Raw genomic sequence first — 23,746 nt, 5'->3', positions numbered from 1 at the left:
CTTTAAATGCTGGCGCTTTGGAAAGTGTTAATTCCTTAATTTATTTGGGGTTTCAATTTATTTGTTCTCCAGACAAAGTTTTTCTTAAGAACTATATGAGAGCAAAATCTGACTTTCATATTCCCCAAAAGAAACATATCAAGCATAGATTCTGCACATTTTCACTTGTACCGATTATTAAATTCTTTGAAGGAAAGATTTGCCCAAAACTCCTGTATGGTATTGAGTTGTTGGACGAATGGGCCCTGGATTACCTTTCCTTGATTGAAGGTGTGGTCTGGCGTAAGGTGCTCAGTGTTTCGAACTCTTCCAGTAGCAGCCATTGGACACAAATTTGGCCTTACCTTGCTAAAAGCAAAGGGTCAATGGTGTCTCTTGTCATTTAATGGGAAACTGATGCAACCTTGCAGAAAGACCATACATCAGGACTTTGTAGAGGCTATGAACCAAGGGCAAGTTCCGATTTTAGTAAAGTTTAGAGCACGCTGCAAGAGTATATTGAAAGATCTTGAATTAACTTCTGATGAATAGGTGAAGAATCCAAATAGGACGAAATGCAAGCTAATGGACCAGGATCAGTCAAACAATATTGACAGTCTGCATGGTTATGCTTATCTGTCACATTTACAATTGGAGCATAGGCTTAGATGGACTCTTCCTTACGTGGTAAGGTTCCCATGTGACAAGAGCAGAAACGTATTTATTCGCTTTAGATGGAACCAACTCCTGACTAAGGAAGTACTTTACAGAAGGAGTATGGTATCTGCAGTCGAGGTTCAATGCAGGTTCTGCCACCAGGAAGCTAGGATTGAAACGTTGAGACTCCTATTGGTGGAATGTTCACAACTGAGATATAGGAGTTATCTGCATTTTCAAAGACTTTTGGGTGATTGTAAAATTATTGACCGGGATTCTTTTTGGGAAAAATGTGTTCTTGTTTTGACAATCAATTTTACAAAGTCTGAATCTGAATGAGTCCTTAGGATGTTGGATGGAAATTGAATTGTAACTATTTTTTATGAAATTAAGGGAAAGTTTTGTTGATTTTATGACTTTGTATTTGTATATTATTTTTCTTTTCTTTTTCATTAACTGTACTATGATGAATTGCATTGTTAAGGTTGAATTTACAATAAACTATATATATATATATATATATATTATAAAAACTGCATGAAGGCACTGTCAAAGCCTCCCACTCAGTGTTGCATCAGCCTAAACTGCCATATAAGTCCTGCAATTTACACATATCTCTTTAGTAGGATGAATTTTATGACCAATCAAAAAAGTAGAGTCCATTATTCTCTTAAAAGGGTTTCTGACTGAATCCCTATAAGACATGTTTAACATACAAAATTATGGACATTATGAATGTTCCCATAATGCACTTTGCTTTTATACAAATTGCCAGTATTGGGTCTGTGAAGAGATCCTGTGTTGTGCAAACTGTCTGGGGACCACCCCCCTTGGCCCTGCCCCCTCCTTCCCACAGCCCCACCCCTTCAAAGATGTGGCAGTCCCACCAGTATTCTTTTTTGCCTTTTCCAGCAAGCACTGCTTACAAATATGAAACCAGGGTATTTCCTAAAGATATAATGTGTTATTAGCAGTACTAAATTATTTACTATTTTACTATTAGTATCCCAGTCCCCTTCCTTCATATGCCTGAAATGGTCTTCCCTTCTGGATGGACCAAGTCCAAACCAATTAAGACTACGTGTTGAGCAGTACAGTGTTCTGTAAGCGAGATCCACATTCCTGTTTCCATGTTGCTCTAGCCATTGCTAGAACGGCACCATCTCCACCTGGTGCAAGTGTACAAAGAAGCAGAGACCAGTTTGGCTAGTGCCAGCAGACGCAGCCCACCCTGTTTTTGGTTCTCTGTCAATCAGAATCCCAGACCTTCTGGGAAAGGCCGGGTCAAACATGAGTGCAGTACCTGGTTTAGAACAACCCAGTTGGGATCGATCTGTGCATCACCCTCCGGATCCAAGATGACCGTCTGGTAGGCTCTGAAGTCTGTCAACGTGACCTCTGCACTCTCGGGGCACACATCCAGGGGGTCAATCACTGTGTCGTTGTCAAAATCGTCCTCACAGACGTCGCCCACGCCATTGCCTGTCGGGGGAAAATAATGACTGAGCTTAATACCGACAGGTCCCTGTGCGAGACGACCGCTGCAAGACTGAAAGACCGGCTCAGCAAGCACCGCAGTCACTCCGTCACAGACAAAACACAGAATAAATGTGTGTGGGGTAGTCCACAGCATACACCTACAGCGGAGGTGCAAGAACAGAGCACAGTAAAATGACCTCCAGAAAAAAGGAAGAAAACCTTATGAGGCAAAAAACGAGCACTACTGGAGATAACTGAGCTAAAAGGAAGGACAACAAAAAAACAGTCAATTAAAGAAAGGGTTCAAAGTAAAAATAAAAATGCCTCTTGACATGGAGCAGTATGGTTTGGAGCAGGTGAAGATGGTGAGGGAGTATTGGAGGAGTTCCTAGTGGCTTCTGAGGGACCTGTTTTCAAAATGTATCTCCAATGCCATTACAAAAAGGGGTGCAGAGTGCAGGTGAATGTGTGGTTAGTGGGGATGGAGAGCTTTGACAGAATTTCCATTTGTAGAAAAAATAAAGAAATAACAGAAGCCGTGCTTTTGGGAGGTCTGCTTGGTGATTTTTTTTTATTTTAATTGAGTGAATTATTTTGATATTGTTTTTGAGAATCGATCTATTGCGGCTTTTTATACTGCGCTATATATTAGTTTGCCTTTCCTGGGGCTAGGTCTGCGGCTATGAAATTGCAATAAATACATGAATAAAAAAAGTCAATTAACAGATGTAATTGTTTTCTGCTTTACTGGTTAGATTGCGTTCATACTGTCCCTCCTTTGTGTTTACCTCTTCATGACAAGTCTAGGTTACCTTTGACTAGGTCCTGATTCCCTAGGACCACTAAACACACTGATCGCAGAAGCTTAAAAGCAGGAAGACTGAGCAGATGAATACTAACATACAATCGGAGAAACATTCAATGTATGCGCATTAAGAGTCAAGGCTTCTAGATGACTTACAAACAGCCCTATTTTCAATTCAGAGTTACACAGCTTCCCCTTTTCTACTCACAGACAGCCCCACAAAAGACACAAGCCGATGTTAAGGGTGCAGAATTGCAAGCCTAGCAGGAGGCGTGGGAGCGGAAATTTACAACCCTACCATTGTTGATCAATTTTCACAAACACTAATGTAGCAAATTTCAAAAAGATATTGTGCAGACAGGTCACCTGAGAGCATTGATATGCTTTGGTATCCCAAACACTTCACACTGGACAAGAATGGGAAGATAGAGCGGCACTCACTATCTGAATCCTTCTGATTGGGGTTATGGATGAGACGGCAGTTATCAGGACCAGGCGGGTGATAGTCGGGAATTCCGTCGTTGTCATCGTCGTCATCACACTCGTCGCCAATCCCGTCGTTATCCGAGTCCAGTTGGGCGCTGTTTGGGATTTCAGGACAGTTGTCCTTCGTGTCCTGATGGCCATCATCATCCCTGAGAAAACCAGAAAGACGTAAAATAACCGCCATACGCGAGAGTGTCGGAAAAAACATTTCTTGGAACCCATTGTCTCTGAGGAGGACATCACAAGCAGTGGCTGTTCGGGGCTTAATGGCTATCTCTGTTAATGTACCTCAGTCCTGACGTAGTGTGCCAGTACTCCGAGTGGGCTCAGGGTGGACAAGAGGGAAATAACGGAAAGGCCGGGCCAGCGGGACACGGATTAGTGGGCCAATGTGGACCAGTTTTATGGATTGATGCACTGAGCAATTGCCCATTTTAACCAATGCTACATGCTTAATGTTTTTCAAACCTAACCATTGCCACACATTTTTCCAGAAATGCCTGTCCAAATACAACACAAACTGTTTTTCTTGACAATTGTAGTGAAGTAATGGGGTTCTCAGGCTCACACACCACACTGGAGCCAGGAGGTACGTTACAGGTACGTTTATTCCTGGCTCTGAGCACAGGTTAGACGGATGATAGAAATACTGCGACATCCACCCCAGCCAGCACAGCAACTCCAACTGTCACTGTAGGAACACATAGAAACCAGTCACACCAACACTTCAGGTTCCATGTGACATCATCCTGCATCCACACACATATGCCCATGTGACATCAGCCTCCTGCATCCACACACAGAAGCCCATTACAACAACAATTTACTGTGATTTACAAATGTGGGTTGGGTTGATTTTTGTATGCCGAGGCATACCTTTTGCAACGGTCCGATCCTGACCGAGAGCAGCGCACAGCTCTGCCAATGTATCTCAATTTGCCCTACACCACACCTTGAGATTCCAGTATTGGGTTGCCACGGAAAGCTCTGCCACTGAACCTAAATCCAGGAGCATGGCTTCAACTCTCCTTATTGCCCAACACTCCAGCGCCCATAACTGCTATCCCAGTACTTGCTCCACTCACATCTGTGCAAATGCACCTCAATCTTGGCTTGCAGCACACGTCGCCATTCCATTTTGAAACTCACACACTCCATCACACGTGAGCCCCACCCCCATGCACAGTTCTGGCAAAGTATCTCGGTCTTAACATGCATCACCCTGTTATTTTAGGACTAAGTCTTCACCTCACAAACGACTCTCCCAAGACACCTCAATCTAGGCCTGCAGCAACCCCACCTTGCAGTATTGCAACTTATTCACATTGTTAAAGGCTGTGTTTATGCAACCCTCTGTTGAGGGATCTGCAACCACTGACCTTAATGGGGGGCTAACACACCTGACAAGAGAGGGAAGCCAACCCTCTCTTAACGGTAAGTAAAGTGGTTTCTGATGCTTGTGTAATCTGCTTAGATCACATGCTATGCATAGGTCGACATCTAGTGGAAGCTGCGGAGTATTACAGCTGTTGTTTTCGAAACTCGAAAAATGGATGTTGAAATAGGGTGTGCCAGTAATACTATCCCTAGTGTGACGTCCCCTGTACCCATGATCCCTCATGCATGTAGGTCACTCAGATTGTTTTTTTCCTCCATCGTGAGCGGTCGCATATAAGCAGAGTGCATTTTCGGCTTACGCCATTGAAATTACAAAGTATTAAGATTAATATTTCTTTCTTTCCTTTACTGACGCCGTGTCTTGACGCGGTGAAGACTCAAGAAAGGACAAGACTGACTGTCGACCGGAGACCCCTAGAGCAGGACAAGACGGACCGTCGACCAGAAACCTCGACAGCACCACCTGGCCGCGGAAGGCCCATCGGGCCTCGGCCTTACAGTTGGGAGAGTGGGGGGTGGTCATAACATCATGTATTTTCCCACCCTTTCCCTGAGTCGCCCAGCTGCCTGCCCCCGTTATGGAGTGTACTCCTTTTAAATTCTGTCCGTCCTGCAATAAAAAATACATGTGGGTCGACAAGCACAAGGTGTGTAACCTTTGCTTGCATCGAGACCACAACGAGGCTCATTGTCGGGCCTGTAAATTGGTCCGAGCCAAGACCCTAAAGGATAGACGGACAAAACATTGGGCCCATCACGCCATGCAGGCTGAAGCCTCCATGGACGTAGAAGGGTCGTCCAGCGACGGCAGCGGCGCCGTCCTCTCAGACGGCGAGGGTGATGGGGAACCTCGATGTTCCTCAGTGCCAGTCCCTGACCCTAACAGACAGGCCGGCAGTCCGGTTATGGAGAAGACACCCAGCGACAAAGGCACCACACTTCCCCACACAAAGCACACACCCTGCGGCGACGTGAGTGTACTCACACGTTGAGAGTCAACGGCGAAGGGCAAATCTTCAGATTTACGGTCCTCTGAGCACCCCGAGCGGCCGCCTCATGACAAGCCTTTGAAAACAAAGGACGGCAGACTCAAAACTACATCGCCCGGCATTGCGACGTCAAAAAACGTTGCGCAAGCCGTTCCCATAGTCGAAACTCGACCTAATGTCCCCAAAACCCCTACTACGGTCCCTAGCTCTAAAAAATCTTCTTACAAGAGCAAAGATCATAGGGACAAAAACAGATACAGTTTCCCTCATAAGGACAGGAACCCAGTGGATAAAAGGGTCATACCTAGGGAACAGCCAACTACCCCCACAGGAACCTGATAATGTTCCTGTACAAGACATTATAGATGAGCCTGATCCCACACATCAGCCTGATCCTACCTATTTGGAGGAAGAGGAGTTATATAGTGAGATACCTGACTCTACCCCTACACCTGCCTCTACCTATCCGGGGATTATCCCCAGTTCAGCTACTTGGTCTGCCCAAGATATAGATAGAGTTATGCAGCGCATGACTTTTCTAGCAAATTATTTTGAAGAGCACCCCCAGGCTCTCCAAAGTCTGGCAAACATGCCTCCCGCTACCCAGGCATCAAGCACAAAGACAACACCTGTGCTCACTCAGTCAAGCCTGTCTGCCCAACCAAATTTGTCTACTCAACCGTCGGGGAAAAGATCTCACCCCTCATGGGCACTATATGACGAACCAGTTCACAAGACACCTCGCATATCCTCTGACCTTTACGATCTGGATGCAGGAAAAGATGAATAAATAGATGAGGATAACCCTTATTATGAGGACATCGACATTGACAACGTCGATGCAGGGGAAGATCAGGATGACACAATGCTCCACCCCGCAAGACCCTACCTTACCCGATTCCCTGGTGGACAAATAGCCCCTAGTCAATGACATACGTCTCAGGGCTGCTGAACACTTTGGGATTGAAACACAGGAAACCCAACAAGATAAGGATTTTGCAGAAAACATCTTGCGGGATAGGAAACCGCCTTCTCACTTTATAGCCCTACTCAAGTCGGTACAAAGAAAGATTCCACCATCTCTAGAGATGGCTAATCAGACCAGGGCAGTAAACCCCAGAATCGAAAAACTTTTTCGACCAGCACCTTCCGACCCTTAGACCACACTCTCTGGAAGTTACTACTACCCACAAGAGAGCCGGTACCCCCTTGGCCTCGTCCGAAGCTCCTCCGGACAAGGAAAGTAAAAAACTGTATAATATGGGAAGGAAGATAGCCTCTTCAGCGGCATACCAAGCACGTATTGCTAATAATTCTACCTTACTAGCAAGCTAGTACTGCACAAAGTGGGACGAGGTAATAGCCCTTGCTGAATCAGCGCCAGAACCACTTAAGTCCAAGCTCTCCCTTGTGGCTGCCGAAGGCAAAGCAACAGCTGGTGTCCTACTAAAGAACAACTTTGATGCACCGGATAACGCGGGGCGCGTTATTGCTGAGGCCACTATTCTGAAACGTCACGCCTGGCTTAGATAGTTGGGATTTAAACTTGCAACTCAGGCTACCCTGCTCAACATGCGTGTTGAGCCGAATGTTTTGTTTGGGAAAGCAGTTGAGGACGCTCTTAAATCGGCCAAGGAGGATTACGAGACACTTAAATCCCTTGGCCAACTGACAAACAAACAGACCAACCAGAGGGTGGAGGAACACCCTCCAAACAATGACGCCCTGCTACAGGTCCCCTCCCATGCCTCCCCAGTTGGGTTACGAATATCACATTTCACCCACGCATGGGAGGAGATAACATCAGACAAGTGGGTGTTGTCGACGGTGGCAGGAGGTTACTGGATAGAGCTCCAAGAAAGAACTTCAAACCTCCCCCCACGCCAGAAAGACCATCACATGAAGAACATCTCATCCTGGTAGATGAGGTCAAGGCTCTACTCCTCAAAGACGCTATTGAGGTTGTACCGTACAACGAGGTAAACAAGGGTATTTATTCAACGTACTTCCTTGTGCCAAAAAAAAGATCTAACCATGCGCCCGGTACTAGACCTGCGCCCTGCAAACAAGTGTGTCAAACCGCAAAATTTTGCATGACAACCCTACAAGAAGTAATCCCTCTGTTAAAACGGGGGGATTATAAGTCAACATTGGACATGAAAGATGCTTATTTTATTATTTCAATGTTCCCAGAGCGCAGAAAATGCTTGCGATTCAACGTAGCAGACCAGCACTACCAGTTCAAGGTGCTGCCCTTCGGGATAGCCTCGGCTCCAAGGGTGTTCACCAAGGTACTGGTGTTGGTGGCAGCGCACCTACACAGGGAGTCAATCCCAGTGTACCCTTACCTGGATGACTGGCTGATCACGGGAGAAACCTACCAACTTTACAAGCTAAACACGCAGAGAACAATAGACCTTCCCTTCCAATTGGGCTTCTCAATAAACGAGAATAGTTCCTAGGAGCTGTATTAGATACAAAGACAGGTTTAGCCTTCCCATCCATGGAAAGAGTACAAAACATGCTTCGGCAAATACCCCAGTATCAAGCCGGTCTCCAGATAAGCGTACGCAAAGCAATGTGTCTGCTAGGTATGATGGCATCATGTATTTACCTTGTCCCCTATGAGCGCCTGCGCATGCAACCAATGCAGGAGTGGTTGGCGAAACAATGGTATCAAGCAAGTTGTCAGTGAGACGATCTAGTGATTGTTTCGCCTACACTGCTTCAGAACTTACGCTGGTGGTCAAGGGAAAATCTGCTCAAGGGGAAACCCTTTTAGGAACCAGAAGCGCAATCGGTCGTCACAACAGACGCATCATTTTCCAGGTGGGGGTGCCTACTACCTTCACCATACAGCCCACGGCCTGTGGTCTCAAGTGACAGCACAGAAACACATCAATGTACTAGAACTATTGGCGGTCAAGGCACTTCAAGCCTTCGAGAACCACCTGACAAACCAGTCGGTACAAGTCCTAACAGACAGCACCACCGCAATGTTCTATATCAACAGGCAGGGAGGTACACACTCTCCAAATCTGTCCAAACTGGCTCAGAAAATATGGAAGTGGGCACTCAGACGAGGGATGTCCCTGTCCTCCCAACATGTTCCAGGGGTACTCAACACTCTAGCGGACTCTCTCAGCAGAGAGTCCATGTTGAGAGCAGACAGGGAAGCAGGGAGGGGAAGGGGTGTGTTGTTGATTTTTAAAAAATACATCACCATCTGGGGGAATTCCATTAATATACTGGAAGGTATAGAATCCCTACAGGTGAAAATAGGCTGCAATGCTGAGACCACCATTAACTTATTATTGTTATATAAACCCCCCTCTCACTCTGAGGATTTTATTTCTGCCCTATCCAACCACCTCATGGCCTGCCTTAAACCTCACACTAGCTTCATTATATTGGGAGATCTTAACTACTGGCTTGGCCATCAAGATGATCAAAAGGGAGCTGACATGGAGGCCACTTTGGGCTCACTCGGCTTCGCCCAATTTAATCGTCAACCTTCTCATCAACTAGGACACACCTTGGATTGGCTTGCAGCAATGCATGTATCTATCACTGATCTAACCACTTCGCCCTGCCCATGGTCAGACCATTACTTTGTTAACTTTACAATTCGGTCGCTTTTCCCTGCCAAACTAAAAAGCAAAATCTCCCCGTCAACTAAGGGACATAATTCCAAATTGCTCACTTTGGAACACATCTCCCCACTAGGCAAACATCTGACTAAAGATTTACTCCCAGAAACAGCCCAGGAACTCTCCACCATACTTATGGATACCTTCAATGACATTACCAACTGCCTAGCCCTGGAGAAAGTGAAAAAACACAAGCTTGTTACCCCCAATAAATCCTGGTTTACCCCAGCGCTATGCACTCTAAAAGTGCCTATGCGTAAATTGTATTTTAAATGGAAAACCAATTATTCTGATGACTTTCGTGTGGCCTATAAAGAGGCAGCGAGACTGTATAAAGTGGCCATACTAGATGCAAAGAAGAATTTCTTTAACAATAGGATTATGGAAGCACGATCAGAGGCCAAGGAATTGTTTAAAATACTTAAGGAGCAGGAATCGACACCTGTCCTCGAGGTCAATGAAGTCATTAAAGGCAAGAAATGATGCCAGGCTATCCAGGATGCCATGGCCTTGAAACTACAAGGAATCAAAGCCAATATCACCTTAAAAAGGCAAATGCCAGTAATGAAGGTAACACCCCAGAACCTCAGGAGAACATTAGAAACCCACTAATTCCAGAATTCTCCTTCTCAGCAATTACGCTGGAAGAGCTGACGGAGGTGGTTAAACACCTGAAAACAACTAGTTGTAGGGGAGATCCCTTCTCAGCCATTATAATTAAAGAATGTCCCCCTTTTTTGTTGGAAGCCATTTTGCAATTTATTAATGCCTCCTTTAAAGAGAGTGCCGTACCAGACGAACTGAAACGCTCCTCGGTCACTCCATTGCTCAAAAAACCAGGCCTCGCCAAAGATGACCCCTTGAACTATAGGCCCATTACCAACTCTGCCTTCATGATGATGATTCTGGACATAGTTGCCTATATACAAATAGCTAAACACATAGAAAGCCATCCAATTCTTAACTGTCGGCAATCAGGCTTTAGAGCGGGTCATAGCACTGAAACGGCCCATCTGGAACAAAAATCCAGGCTGCTTACCAACATAGACAAGGGAGTATCTACCATGCTCATGTTGCTGGACCTCTCAGCCGCATTCGACCTGATTGACCACAAGTTGTTGGTCACCAGGCTCGAACAAGTGGCAGCATTTTCCACCAAAGCCTCGCAGTGGGTGGCTTCTTTTCTCAAAAACAGGGTCAGTTGTGTATGCTCAGACCTAGCTGAAGCAGACACAATCCCGATTGAATGTGGAGTCCCACAAGGAGCTAGTCTGTCGCCCTGTTTTTATAATATCTTTACCGTCCCCTTCTTCTCTATGCTGGTGCGTGAAAATATCGGGTTCACTAACTTCGCAGATGATACCCAATGTATCATTCCCCTTACGGGAGACCACACACAAGATGAAGAGCAGATAAACAAAGTCTACACCTGCATCGAGAACTGGATGGTACAAAATGGACTGGCGCTTAATAGAACTAAAACAGAGCTTAAGGTTGTGGGATCCACTAATCGAATCTTAAAACTCGACCCCGGGTATAGCAAAATTCAGCTTGGCGAAGTCAAACTAGACACACTTAAAAAAGTTAAGTAGCTAGGGGTGATTCTTGATCAACATCTTTCTATGAATGCTCATGTGGGAAGTGTTGTATCTGGGGCAACCTACTATCTTAAACTCTTCACTCACCTTAGACCTATGATTTCTCAGGCCAACGCCGAAACACTGGCGAGTGCCATAGTAGGCGCAAACATGGATTGCTACTGCAGCTTGCTGACTGGTATCAGCAAAAGGGAGCTTAATCGACTGCAAGCTATCCAAAATGGTGCTGTGAGGGTGGTTACAGGTCTTTCCAGACGGGACCATGTTACACCAGCAAGAAGAGCTTTACACTGGCTTCATGTAGAGGCTAGAATCCAGTATCGCCTTATGCTATTAACATTTAAGAGCCTTTCTTTGCATTATGCCCCGTTACATCAACAAACTTATTCTACCTAAGTGTTCTCCTCGTGTTCTTAGGTCCCAGGATACCAATATGCTCTTAATTCCTAAAAGCAAATCCTTGAAAGTTGAAAGGGGTGCATTTGCCACAGCAGCCCCTATCGCCTGGAATGGCCTTCCCCAGGACCTTAGATTGGAACCTACTCTCGAGGCCTTCAAAAGAAAGCTAAAAACATGGCTCTTTGAATAAAGCCCAGTTGAATTTTTGGTTCTCTCCCCCAGCTTTATCAGCGCATATATGTTTTTTGTTGTCTAGTCTTGTCTTGTCTAGTCTTGTCTGCGCCATCATGCCCACGGGTTCATTGCTGTGCAGTACAAATGCAATAAAGTAAAGTAAAGAGATCCTTTGGCAGAAGAACATGAGTGGCAGCTACACACGGATGTGGTAGACCACAACTTCTCTCTCTGGGACTACCCTTCTCTAGACTTGTTCACTACATGAGAAAACAAAGTATGCCCAGACTTCGCATCCAGGTTCCCCCAACCAGACTCCAAGGGGAACACCCTATGGATGAACTGGTCAGGGCAATTTGCTTACGCTTTTCCCCCCCAACTCCATTAATCTGCAGAATAGTGAACAAGCTACACAAGGATCAGATGACACTCTTCCTAGTTGCTCCTATGTGGGCAAGACAAGCGTGGTATCCACATCTGCGCAAACTGGCGATGTGCAATGCCATCAAGCTCCTGTACAAGGTCAACCTGTTGACTCAGCACAGGGGGACAACGATGCACCCACAACCTCACTCTTTGAACCTAGCAGCATGGCTCCTGAAGTCATAGAGTTCGGTCAACTTAATCTTCCACAACGTTGTATGAATATCCTGAAAATAGCATGTAAACCTAACACCAGACACTGCTATTTCCACAAGTGGAAGAGATTCATCATTTGGTGCAAATCAACGCCATAGAATGTACTCCATCACACATTCTAACCTACTTGCTCGACTTGCTAGATTCAGGTTTAGTCTTTAATTCTCTAAAAGTCCACCTAGCAGCTTTATCAGCCTATACCACCTCTCAAAGTAAAATCTCATGGTGGAAAGTGCCAGTCATTAAGGCGTTCATGGAGGGAGTGAAGAGACTAAATCCTCCAATCCCCTACCTGGGTGGCACCTAAATGTGGTACTAGCAAAACTCATGGGGCCCTGCTTCGAGCCTTTGCATCAAGCTACCCTTTGACACATTACCTACAAGACTGCCTTCTTAGTGGCTATTACTTCCATAAGAAGGGAATAGTTTCTTACCTGTAACTCCATTTCTCCAGCATTGGTATCTTTCATGGATTCACATGCTTAGAATATTCCCCCTCGTCAGACTCGGACACCTCGGTACACATATATAGCCTTTTCCTATAGGAAAACTTCTGACACTTTTGTGTCCTATCTACGTCCTTTTGGGGGCCGCATACGCATGCCCCATAGGACGTCGCAGTATAATAGCCCCGCCCCCGCGGCTCCCTTCAGATTTCGGCCCCTCCAAAGTAGGAAGGGTTAAACCTATCAAGCATATACATTGCATCCTGGGGAGGCTGGCGGGCGCATGTGAATCCATGAAAGATACCAATGCTGGAGAAATGGAGTTACAGGTAAGAAACTATTCCCTTCTCTAGCATTGGATCTTTCATGGATTCACATGCTTAGAATAGATTGTATAGTAAAACAAACAGGGCAATTCGTAGTTTCCTGTCAGCATCGTCGATTTAAGTGCAATGTTGGTTGTGGCGCACACCCAGAACCAGGCTAAACGACAACACGTATTTGCAATCTAGAGAGATTGGGAAGAGGACTTAACACTCAGGTTGCTTTGTACCAAAAGCGGAAGCCTAGGGCAAGCCTGCTGTTTGATCTCTCAGCATTAATCTTGGAAGCCCCAATGCTGCAGTGCGCTCGCTTCCTGGAGGAGGCGGAGCGCGGTCATGATCACGTGACTCATTCTGGGCTTTTATTCGAGGGCAATCTCAAACTCTCAAACTCTCAAACTCAAAAATTGTGATTTCTACCTACTTGCAGCCTGCTGTTTGATCTCCCAGCATTAATCTTGGAAGCCCCAACGCTGCAGTGCGCTCGCTTCCTGGAGGAGGCGGAGCGCGGTCACGATCACGTGACTGATCACGTGACTCATTCTGGGCTTTTATTCGAGGGCAATCCACCCTCGCGGCGTTAAGCCCGCTGCGGGGACAAGGGCGCTGCTGTTTGGGCTGTTTGGCTGGTCGGCTGGGCACGAAAAAGATACATGAAACTTCCTGCGGAAGTCACGTGCAGGTGGGTCACTTATTTTAAAAAATCATCTGTACATCTGGGGGATATCCCAAAGCTAAACAAGTCAAATGACCAAAGGATAAAAATCGCTAGGATCACCCCGGATAAGCAAGCTAACATCACCAGTTGTGTTTTTTTTTTTTTGGGGTAGGGAGACTGTTGGGGCTTGACCCCTTTGATCCCACCCTGCGAATCGATCAAAATTTATATTTAAAGCCCTAAGGAAAGGGATACGGCTGGGGTTCGACCCTTTTGATCCCGAACACTGCAAACAACTGACATAACCAGACAACATCAGGGGACAAGATACTTACAGCACCATTTGAAGGTTAGATATCAGTGTTCCAAACTAATACACATACGATCTCCAAATACCTAATGGCAGAAGTAGTGCTATCAACTAGATTGGGTGACCACCCTCTACCAAACAACCATATAAATGATTTAATATTATCCGAAGACAAGGATAACGAATCAGTGCTAGTTAAGGAAAGCATGACTCCGAATCACGGAACAAAAGATTATAATCAAGGAGCAGTACTCGGTCCGTTCATGATAGAGGTTAAGATCGGCAATCAAACAGGGAAGGAGCCGCTACAGGAAGACATACGATTAACCTCAGAGAGCAATGAGGCCAACCCACCCATGAACAATTTCATATTCCATCAACTTGACAATATGATTGAAACGGACGAATCACCTCAGCCTCAGAAAAGTTCAGCTGATGCAAAGCAGTCTAAGGAAACTCTGGCCCTTATGGCAAATGAAACATCCAACAACAATGAGTATGACTTAGAAGCTACAAGGGAAACTGACCTTTCAAAGGAAGATGTGTCAGAGAAGCCATCACCTGTACTAGAGATAAGATCAAAAACAGTAGAAAAAAATATTCCTAAGGCAAAGGATTTAATTCAACTATCTGAGGTTATTCCCGGGTTAGAACCCAATACTACGGTGGAAGATTGGGCAAAAACAGCGAAAGGAACCTTTAACGGAATTAAAGGTAAAACAATAACCCCCAAACCAATTAGAATGGACTTTATAAGATATACAGACCTAGAAAAAAAAATATGGAAACCCAGGACCCTATCCTCAGGGGATGCTCAAGACAGAAATAATCATTTTTTTGGGAAACAATCCCTACTAAATTGGGGGACAGGCATTTCTGGGAATGTACCCAAAAGGAAACCAACTCATAAAAACACCACGGCAAACGAAATCCCTGACGCTGTTATGCTGGAAAACTCAATCTTAATAGATAAAGAGCCACAAACTGTAGAGACGGCCGTTCAAACCATGAAAGGGGAAACCAAAAACCAGTTAATTCAAACAGAAAATGACCAAGACTCAAACTTGAACACGCTATCATCAACGATAGAAGCACCTCAGAAAGAGAGGGAGATGACCAACAAACCTAAGACAGGGGGAGAAAAGTGTGAAAAGGATGACTTCCTGATGATTACAACAATGGCAGCGATCCTGGCCCCTTACATGAAACTACACGAAGATGCTACGGATACTCTGAAGGACCACACTACATTGCTAGCAATGGTTCATTCTAAGACAATCTTCATTGAAGGATTCATATCGGCCATCCAAAAAAATATGCAAAATGTTGAGCAAAGAATCTCCGATATGTTACACACCATCCTAGAACCAATTATGAAAGAGAAGGAAAACCGATGGAAAGATCCTAGGAGAGACTCTCTAGGTGGTTCGGACTGCTCCGTTTTTCAATCAAAAGAATCAGCAAAATTGCAACCACAAATAGAAGAAAATGCAAATGAAGAGCATTTGAAAGAACGTACTGGAAATACGATTGAAAAAGGGACCTTACAAGAGCTAAGTAATTAGGTCGAATGTCCAATCCCAACTCCGAGGAAAGGAGAAACAACTACAGATACAATGAACACAATAAAAGGAAAGGAAAAAAATAAAGAAAATAATGAACTGGTACCAAATACCTCAAAAATCTCTGCGGAAAACGAAACTCAAAGAGGAGCCACGGCGACCAACGATCAGAAAGCAAAACAGATCACAAAAAAAGGACAACACACACCTCAAAAAACCTTAGACCTTTCGCAGCATGAAAAAGATATTGAGGTATCAAAAATAGATAAGCAAAATTCAAAATTATGCGAAATCTTTAAAAAAAAGGACGTAAAACAGATGGAAGGCATCACTGCGTTGCAACGAAGGGAGCAAATCGCTACGAATGATAAGAAAGTGAAATCTACTCAACCATTACAGATACTTAAAAAAACAAAAAATCAACCGCCGCGGAGGGTATGTAAATCAAATAAAAGCAAATCATTTTTCAAATGTCTGAGCACACCAAAGGAAGCAGCAACTACTGTGGTAAATCAAAACATTGGTAGCCATACGCAAACAAGTACGAGTCTAAATAACAATGAAGCAGCAGAAACGGATGACTCCGATCAAGAGTTAATGGATATGTCCACTTACTCCATCTCGGATGACAACGTCTCAACTGATAGTGACTCAGAAGAAGAGGAAATTGAAATAACTGATGAACAAGTACAGACGGAGCGAGAAAGGGGAGTCAAACCAATGTTGGATGACAAGAGGATAATTGGGGAAAACGCAAACAAAGCTGAAACAACAAAAAAAGAAAATAATACAGTCAAGCCCGAAACTGTAAGTAAGAAAAGATTAAAGACAACAATGACGGGAAGCTCAAATATACCAATTAAAAGTCCTACAAGAAACCTGGAAAATCAAAATATAAACAGCCCCATACGTATTTTGGAATTCAAGGAATACACCACAGAAGAAAGTGAGCAGATCAGTGGAACTGATGATTTCCGGACTAGTCCCTTGAGACTGCCGAAACGCAGATTAAACCCGGAAAAAAAGGGCAGAGGTCTTCTTTTGGAAAGACTAGTACATACAGACGACGGTCTTATTCTAAACCGGGCAAATGTCCTAAGGTTGTTCCACCATATACCAGCCTTGAGATTAATCAGCTCTAGTGATATAACCCTGATAGAATTTCCTGATAAAAGGTATATGGATAGTATTCGGGTTTCCACATGCTCCCAGGTGATTCACCAGCTATTACTATCCGAAGAGAGGACCATAAGAAAGAAGGGGTTCAAGATAACCGAAAAAAACAATAAAGAAACAGAACCAGAGGTACTGGATCAAGAAACTATCTCAAAGAAAGCTCGCTTTCAAGAGGCGTAGATTACGCATAAAAAAGCCATGAAACAATCGCAGGTTACCCAACCTCAAGACGGAGAACAGGAGAGATGGGTATGGTTGGCCAACCTAGCAGCAGGAAAAATGAAGACACTATAGAGCCGGAAAGTAACACAAAAGGAAACATGGTCCCTTATTTCCTGGAATACAAGGGGATTCAACCACCTTCTAACAAAAAATGAATTTGAAAAAGAAATGTCAGATGTACTATGCCTGCAGGAAACGTTGTTGAGAGAAACTCCCCTGATCGAAGGCTATTCAGTAAATATAAACCCAGCAAAAAAAGGAGAAAAAGGAAGACCAATGGCGGGTCTGCTGATAGCGATAAAAAAAGAACTAAACTGGAATGTGATTCATTCTTGGAACTTGACTCCATATATTCAAATCTTAGTCCTGGAAACATCGTCGCCCCTAGACGATCAACACCACCAGCACGTTGTGCTGATGAATATATACTGGGTGCCAGGAGCTAAAGGAAACAAATCCCTTCCAAGGGACGTAGCAGAGGCAATTGATGATCTGAAAGCTAAATGGCATGACCCATGGATAATATTGGTGGGCGACCTTAATTGCACTTGTCTGGACGAAAACAATAAAGTACTCGAAGACGTACCGAAAATGGCCACAACCAAACACAAAAGAGGGGTCAATTGGAGGTCCACGTTACAATCTAGAGATTGCACAATCCTAAATGGAGTCACGTTAGGCGACATCCCAGGGAAACCGACGTGGCGAGGGCTGAAATCCAAAGCCATCTTAGATTACGTGACAGTTTCAACTAATATGTCAATGTTTATTCAAAAACCTGAGGTGCAACCGACCAAGGCTAGTGACCACAATGCTATCAAACTTACTTTTTCTAGTTTTCTTCCTAAGAACGCAAAGGAAATATATCCATTCAAGATAGAAATCAACACTGGGAGAACTCGAGTTAAAATGAATCCAGCAAAATTACCAGCGCTGAACGATAGCTTGACATCCACCCTAAATGATTTGTATCTGCAGCTACCTCTGCAAACCATCGATTATGTTCCTCTGCTAAAAATCTTCCATATTAGAATTAAACCCGGCACTACAAAACCAATAATGTCACATCGACATATATTCGATCAAGCCGTGGCTGATAAAAAAAAGACTATGAGGAAACAGTTAAAATCACTGAAAGTCTCGAATGAGGTAAATAAAACTGATAAAGTACGAGAAATAAAACAAACCTTTAGAAATTGGAGAAAGTTGCACAAAAAAAACAATGCTAAACCACGACTCCCAGGCAATGTTAAGAACGATATGTGAGAGAAATACAACAGAGACGTGGGCCTTAATAAATAGCAAAGAGACTTTGCAAGATGCCATAATAACAAATCCAGTCACAGAGAAAAAATGGGAATTATACTACAAACAACAACAGCCAGTTCTAAAACCTCTTATAAATGATTGGATTATACCAAAATGGGATGAAAGTTTGCTGACCATAGACAGTGAGACATTAGAAGACATGATTAAAAAGCTAAAGAACTCTAGAGCACTGGGGCCAGATGGCTTGACTAATGAAGGTCTGAAAAAGGACCCAGCGGAATGGGCTAAAATCCTATACCAACTGTTCAAATATATCTTGGTTTCGGGGAAACTACCGACTTTGTGGAAAACGAGTATTGTGGTGCCAATCTTTAAAAAGGGCCTAAGAACAGTCCCAGAAAATTACAGGCCAATTGCCCTTCTGGATGTGGCTGGAAAAATCTTTGCCTCAATTCTTTTAAAATCTTTGACAAATTGGGCAACACAAACAGGCCGTAAGGACGAATGGCAATCTGGGTTCGTAAAAGGACAAGGCACTCCATTAAACATCTTTATTCTAAATCTGTTGAAAGCTCGAACCCTGACCAACAAAGAGGCGAAATTCTATATAGCTTTTGTTGATTTATCAAAGGCTTTTGATGCAGTTGATCGCGAGAGGTTGTGGAGGAAATTAAAAAAATGGAATTGCCCAGAAATTCTACTTTACAACATAAAGGAATTACACTCGAACACCTCAATTAAAGTGAAACTAAATAAAGCCGGCCTGTTATCGGACACAATTCCTACGACCATTGGGCTTAAGCAAGGATGCCCCTTGGCTCCAGAATTATATAAACTATATTCCTCAGATATGGAAAAAGCCTCTGTAGATATAAGATCCTTTCCAGCAACACTTGCTCATATAGCGATTGGTCGATTGATCTATGCTGACGACATAGTTTTAATCGATCAGACTCCTATAGGACTTCAACATCAACTAAAAGCATTAGAAACATATGTAGCCAAAAACAAAATGACCATCAATCCTGAAAAATCTAGGATCTTGACGCTCTCTAATAACAAAAAGAAGAAAAAAATAAACTCACCCCAATGGTATCTATCCAATAAAAAGATAATGGAAGTGACAGCTATTACGTACCTGGGGGTTTGTATCAACACCAACAGATACGAAGCCCCGAGATGTCAGGACTTAAAAAACAAACTTGGAAACCTAATAGGCCAAGCTAAGATTCTACTGGCGCGATTCTGTAGATTCTCCATGAAACCACTGATAGACTTCTATCGTGCAAAAGTAGTGGCAATCCTAACCTATGGATCAGAAACCTCTTATTGGACAACAAAATATGGTCACGTCTAGAAGGCAAGTTCTGGAGATCTATTTTGGGTTTGCCAAAATCTTTCCCAATTCAATTAATTAGAAGAGAGCTGCCACTATCCTCTCTGAAAGTCATTGTGGAGTGGAAGATATTGTCTTTTTACAGAAGATGTCTAGAACCGGCAACAAAGGGGGGCTTTGCGGCCATAAAAAAAGCAATGGAAGAGAGGTCGGAACCAATATTGACTGAATGGGCCAAAATATGCCAGATGATCCTTCTTAATTTAAATGAAACGGAAGAATCCTTCTTAAACAATCCAGATCACGTGAAAAAAAAAATGTACACTAGAGATTGGATTGATACACTGGACGAGCTCACTAAATATCGAGGCTATGAAGAATTCTGGGCAGTCCCGCGAAAACTGAATATACTACCCAAATACCTAACCCTTTTCCCTAATTGGTTCTTGAGGCAAGGCTTCTTAAAGCTGCGTTTGAATCTTTGGCCAAGTAGAACCAATCATTATAGAAAAAGAGAGAGAGATGAACCAAAGAACTGTAGATTATGTAAAAATGTATTAAAAGTTGAATCATTGAAACATCTGCTGCTGGAATGCCCCACTGTGAGAGGTGAACGACAGATGTACTTAGGTCATATCTGGCAGGAATACAGATTCAAGGACATTGAACTTTGGTGGTCATACCTACTGGAAGGAGATAAGATCTCAAACAATCTTGCGGTCATAACATTTATCCAGTTCATCTTTGAAAAAATTGAGGGACTAGACGAACCTCTTGGAACAGTGAAAAGGACCTGAAATCAAGCAGACTTTTGCGGTGTTAAACACTAAGCAACATAAAAGAAAAGAAAGAGAAAGGGAATATGAAACAGGCATTTTTATAAAGTTTATAAATATTTTAGCATATCTGTAAAACAGAAGTTTGGGAAAATGCTATTCTTGTTGTTTTGGGTTATTTTTATTCAATTATTCTTGATTTTTAAAATGTTCTTTAAGCTTTCTTTAACGATTGAATTAACTCTAATCTTGATTTTGTATAGTTGAACTTGCTTTTTTTCCACTCTCTTTTATGACATTTTCTTCTCTTTTATGTTGTAGTCTGCTCCTTGTTCGGTAAAAATAGCTAAAGGTTTTCTTGTGTAAACCAAAGAGCTACAATAAAAAAAAAAATTAAAAAAAGAATTGTATAGCAGTAAACTGGAAGACGGCAGTGAGAATGCAATGCAACATACAACCACCAAAAAATACACAATGCATAGGTACACAAGACATAAGTTTACCCTTATATCTGTATCTCAATAAAACATACGGTCACCAATAGGTAGAAAAAACTCTCCACAGTGTAGAGCTTACCTTATTGAAACAGATGGCGCAGGACTGCTCTTCCCATCTGCACCTCGTCCGCATGCTGCCTCACAAGGCAGTAGTGGCGGGTAAACGTGTGGGGCACCGACCATGCCGCAGCCTGGCATATGTCCCTTAGTGGAATTCCTGCCCATAATGCTGCTGAAGAGGACGTTGATCTTGTAGAATGGGCTCTAGGATGCCCTTGCAGCGGCCTTCCGGCCTTGGAGTAGCAAAATGCAATCGTCGACGAGACCCACCGAGCCAGTCCTTGCTTAGAAATTGCATTTCCTCTCGTTGACGGACCATACGCGATGAACAGTTGTCGAGTAGACCTGAGTTCTTGTGTACGATGTAGGTAGAATTTTAGGGCCCTCTTAACGTCCAAGGTATGAAGAGCTTTTTCCGCTGACGATGATGGGGTCGCGAAGAAAGTAGGAAGGACAATGGACGAGTGTTTGTGATACACTGTAGGAACTTTCAGAACGAAAGTAGGATTAGTTACCAGAACCACCTTGTCTTTAAAGAATCCTAGGTATGGAGGGTCTACGACCAATGCTTGCAGTTCCGAGATTCTCCTAGCTGACGTGATAGCAATTAAGAACGCCAACGTCCACGATATGAATTTCATGGCCGAAGTGGCCATAGGCTCAAAGGGTGGTTTCATTAAGCCTGCCAGCACTACGTTGAGAGTCCATGTTGGTGGAAAACGTTTTACTGGGGGAAAAGTTCGAAATAAACCCCTCATGAAGTGTTTCACTAACCTGTCGCTGAATAAAGGAGACGACTGTCTCTTCCTCGTGAACCTAGAGATGGCTGCCAGGTGCACCTTTATCGATGTGAAAGATAAATCCCCCTCTGCCAAGTGAAGCGATAAGGCAGAACTTGCTCCGGAGTCACGTTTAACGGGTGTAGTCCTTGTTGTCCTCGACACCATTCACAGAACCTTCGCCATTTATAGGTGTAAGATTTGTTGGTAGAAGGGGCCCGAGCTGCTTGCAGAATTTTCTGGCAATCCTCCGAAACGTCTAAGGTACCAAATTCCGAAAAGTCAGGAGCCAGGCTGTGAGGTTGAGACTGTCCGGGTCGTGATGCCACACCGTACCTTTGTCCCGGGACAGTAGGTTCGGGACCCTCGGAAACGCTATTGGTTGTTCCAGCGACAAGTGAAGCAAGTCGGAAAACCACGGTTGCCTCGGCCAGTACGGTGCCACTAGAATTACCCGGCAACTGTACCTGTGTATCCACTGCACCGTCCTCCGTATGAGGGGGAATGGAGGAAAAGCGTAAAGGAACTTGTCCGTCCATGGGAAGGAGAACGCCTCCCCCAGGGAACCCTCCTGAGGCCATCTGCTTGCCAATTGCTGGCATTTCTTGTTTTCTTTCGTTGCGAAGACGTCCAGTGGGGGGTGACCCCATTTCTCGAAAACTTTCTGTTAGGGAGAATTCTCTGTTTAGGCTGAATTTCCCTAACCTAGTGAGTCCCCCAGCAGCTTTGGTGGATTTTTGGGGTTTATTATTTTCTCCTGCCAAGAGTAAGACTCTTTTACCCTCACTCTTGGGCATGATTTGAGTGTGTTTCTTTGAACTTAGATGTGTTTAATGGGCTATGGGGTCTTTTACTTCATAGGGCTTCATGTGTTTTTGTGATGTGTGTTACACAGCACCCTCAGTGCAGTGACACAGGGGTGTCATAGTGACCCCCCAGTATAGACTCCATACCCTGGGACTGACTACTGTCTCCCAGGGCATGTAAAGTCACCATTGACTTTACTAGTCTTAAATTCTGAACAGAACCAGTACAAACCATCATATTGTGTACATACTGGCTGGGGCAATTCGATTGCCCCGGGGTCTGTTAGTCGAGGGGGCACATCTCCGTCCCCCCTGATCGAGTTTTGGCTGGTGGCAGTGGATACTACTTTTTATATTCAACCGTGAATATTTTCCTATGGGATTTCCCATTGTTTTAGGCTACTATCTTTATTTAATTATTTACGGTAGCCTCGAACAAACCGCCGGTTTATTTAATTAATATTAATTCCCCGGTTGGTATTTTTTGCCAAAACTTGATTCTAAAATGGCATTTGTGTTCTCTTCTGTGACTCCAACCCAAGTTGAGCCCTTTGCTCCACTTTTTGGCGGGCTTCTCCACAGAAGCCCTCCAAAGTGGTGCCACTCTGTCTGGGGCACTTAGGAGGGGTGGAGGGGAATTTAGGCAACCTGGACTGAGTTGCCTAGGCAACTCACATCGCACTCCGTCCTGATTGGCCCAAGTGGTGAGCCGGCCGGATCACCACTTAGCATGTTTGAGTGAGAGCTAGGCTGAGTGAATGGGGGTTTTCTGCATAAAAGCAGGGCTTTGGGGACTGGAACTTCAGAAGTCGCCACAGGACCTAAGAATCCGACGAGGGAGAAGCTGAGCCGACCTGCCACAACACCACCACCGGTGGAGCCCTGCTGGACCGTCTCACCACTTTTCCCAACGACAGAGGAGATCTCCCGCCGGAGAGTCTTCTTCCTTTGACTGGTGGGGATAACGAGTTTCACCGTCTTTTCGCCTTCCCGACGTACCTCGTGGCCGCCTTGCCTGTGCCAAGGACCCTGGCAACCGGGATACCACGTTTTACCACGACCGCGAAACAAAGGTACCACCTTTAACCGGAAAACTCCACGGCTGGTTTCTTCCCTGGTAGTGCAACGACCTTCATCTTTCCTCCAAGTCGAGATCTTCTCTTCCCCTGGACGACGATGGAACTTGCACCCACGGAACAACTGCCACCGCTGGAGGATCCTTCCCACTTAAGGTACCGTGTCCCGCCTGGCTTCCCTTGCTACCGACTGTACG

General features: G+C 44.3%; 1 protein-coding gene across 1 annotated transcript in view; it reads right to left on the bottom strand.

The window, feature by feature from the left end:
- THBS3 (thrombospondin 3) overlaps window positions 1-23,746 on the bottom strand; it is a 366,994-nt gene that overhangs the window by 63,126 nt on the left and 280,122 nt on the right. The window contains exons 17-18 of the mRNA XM_069650130.1: window positions 3,362-3,555; window positions 1,940-2,118 (exon numbers count right to left, since the gene is read on the bottom strand). Of these exons, the coding sequence (XP_069506231.1) occupies window positions 1,940-2,118; window positions 3,362-3,555 (373 nt within the window). The remainder of the gene's footprint in view (window positions 1-1,939; window positions 2,119-3,361; window positions 3,556-23,746) is intronic.

The sequence above is a fragment of the Ambystoma mexicanum genome, chromosome 1p (genome assembly GCF_040938575.1).
Source record: "Ambystoma mexicanum isolate Mex_15411 chromosome 1p, UKY_AmexF1_1, whole genome shotgun sequence".
Taxonomy (NCBI): Eukaryota; Metazoa; Chordata; class Amphibia; order Caudata; family Ambystomatidae; genus Ambystoma; species Ambystoma mexicanum.
This window is presented reverse-complemented; position numbering and strand designations above follow the sequence as displayed.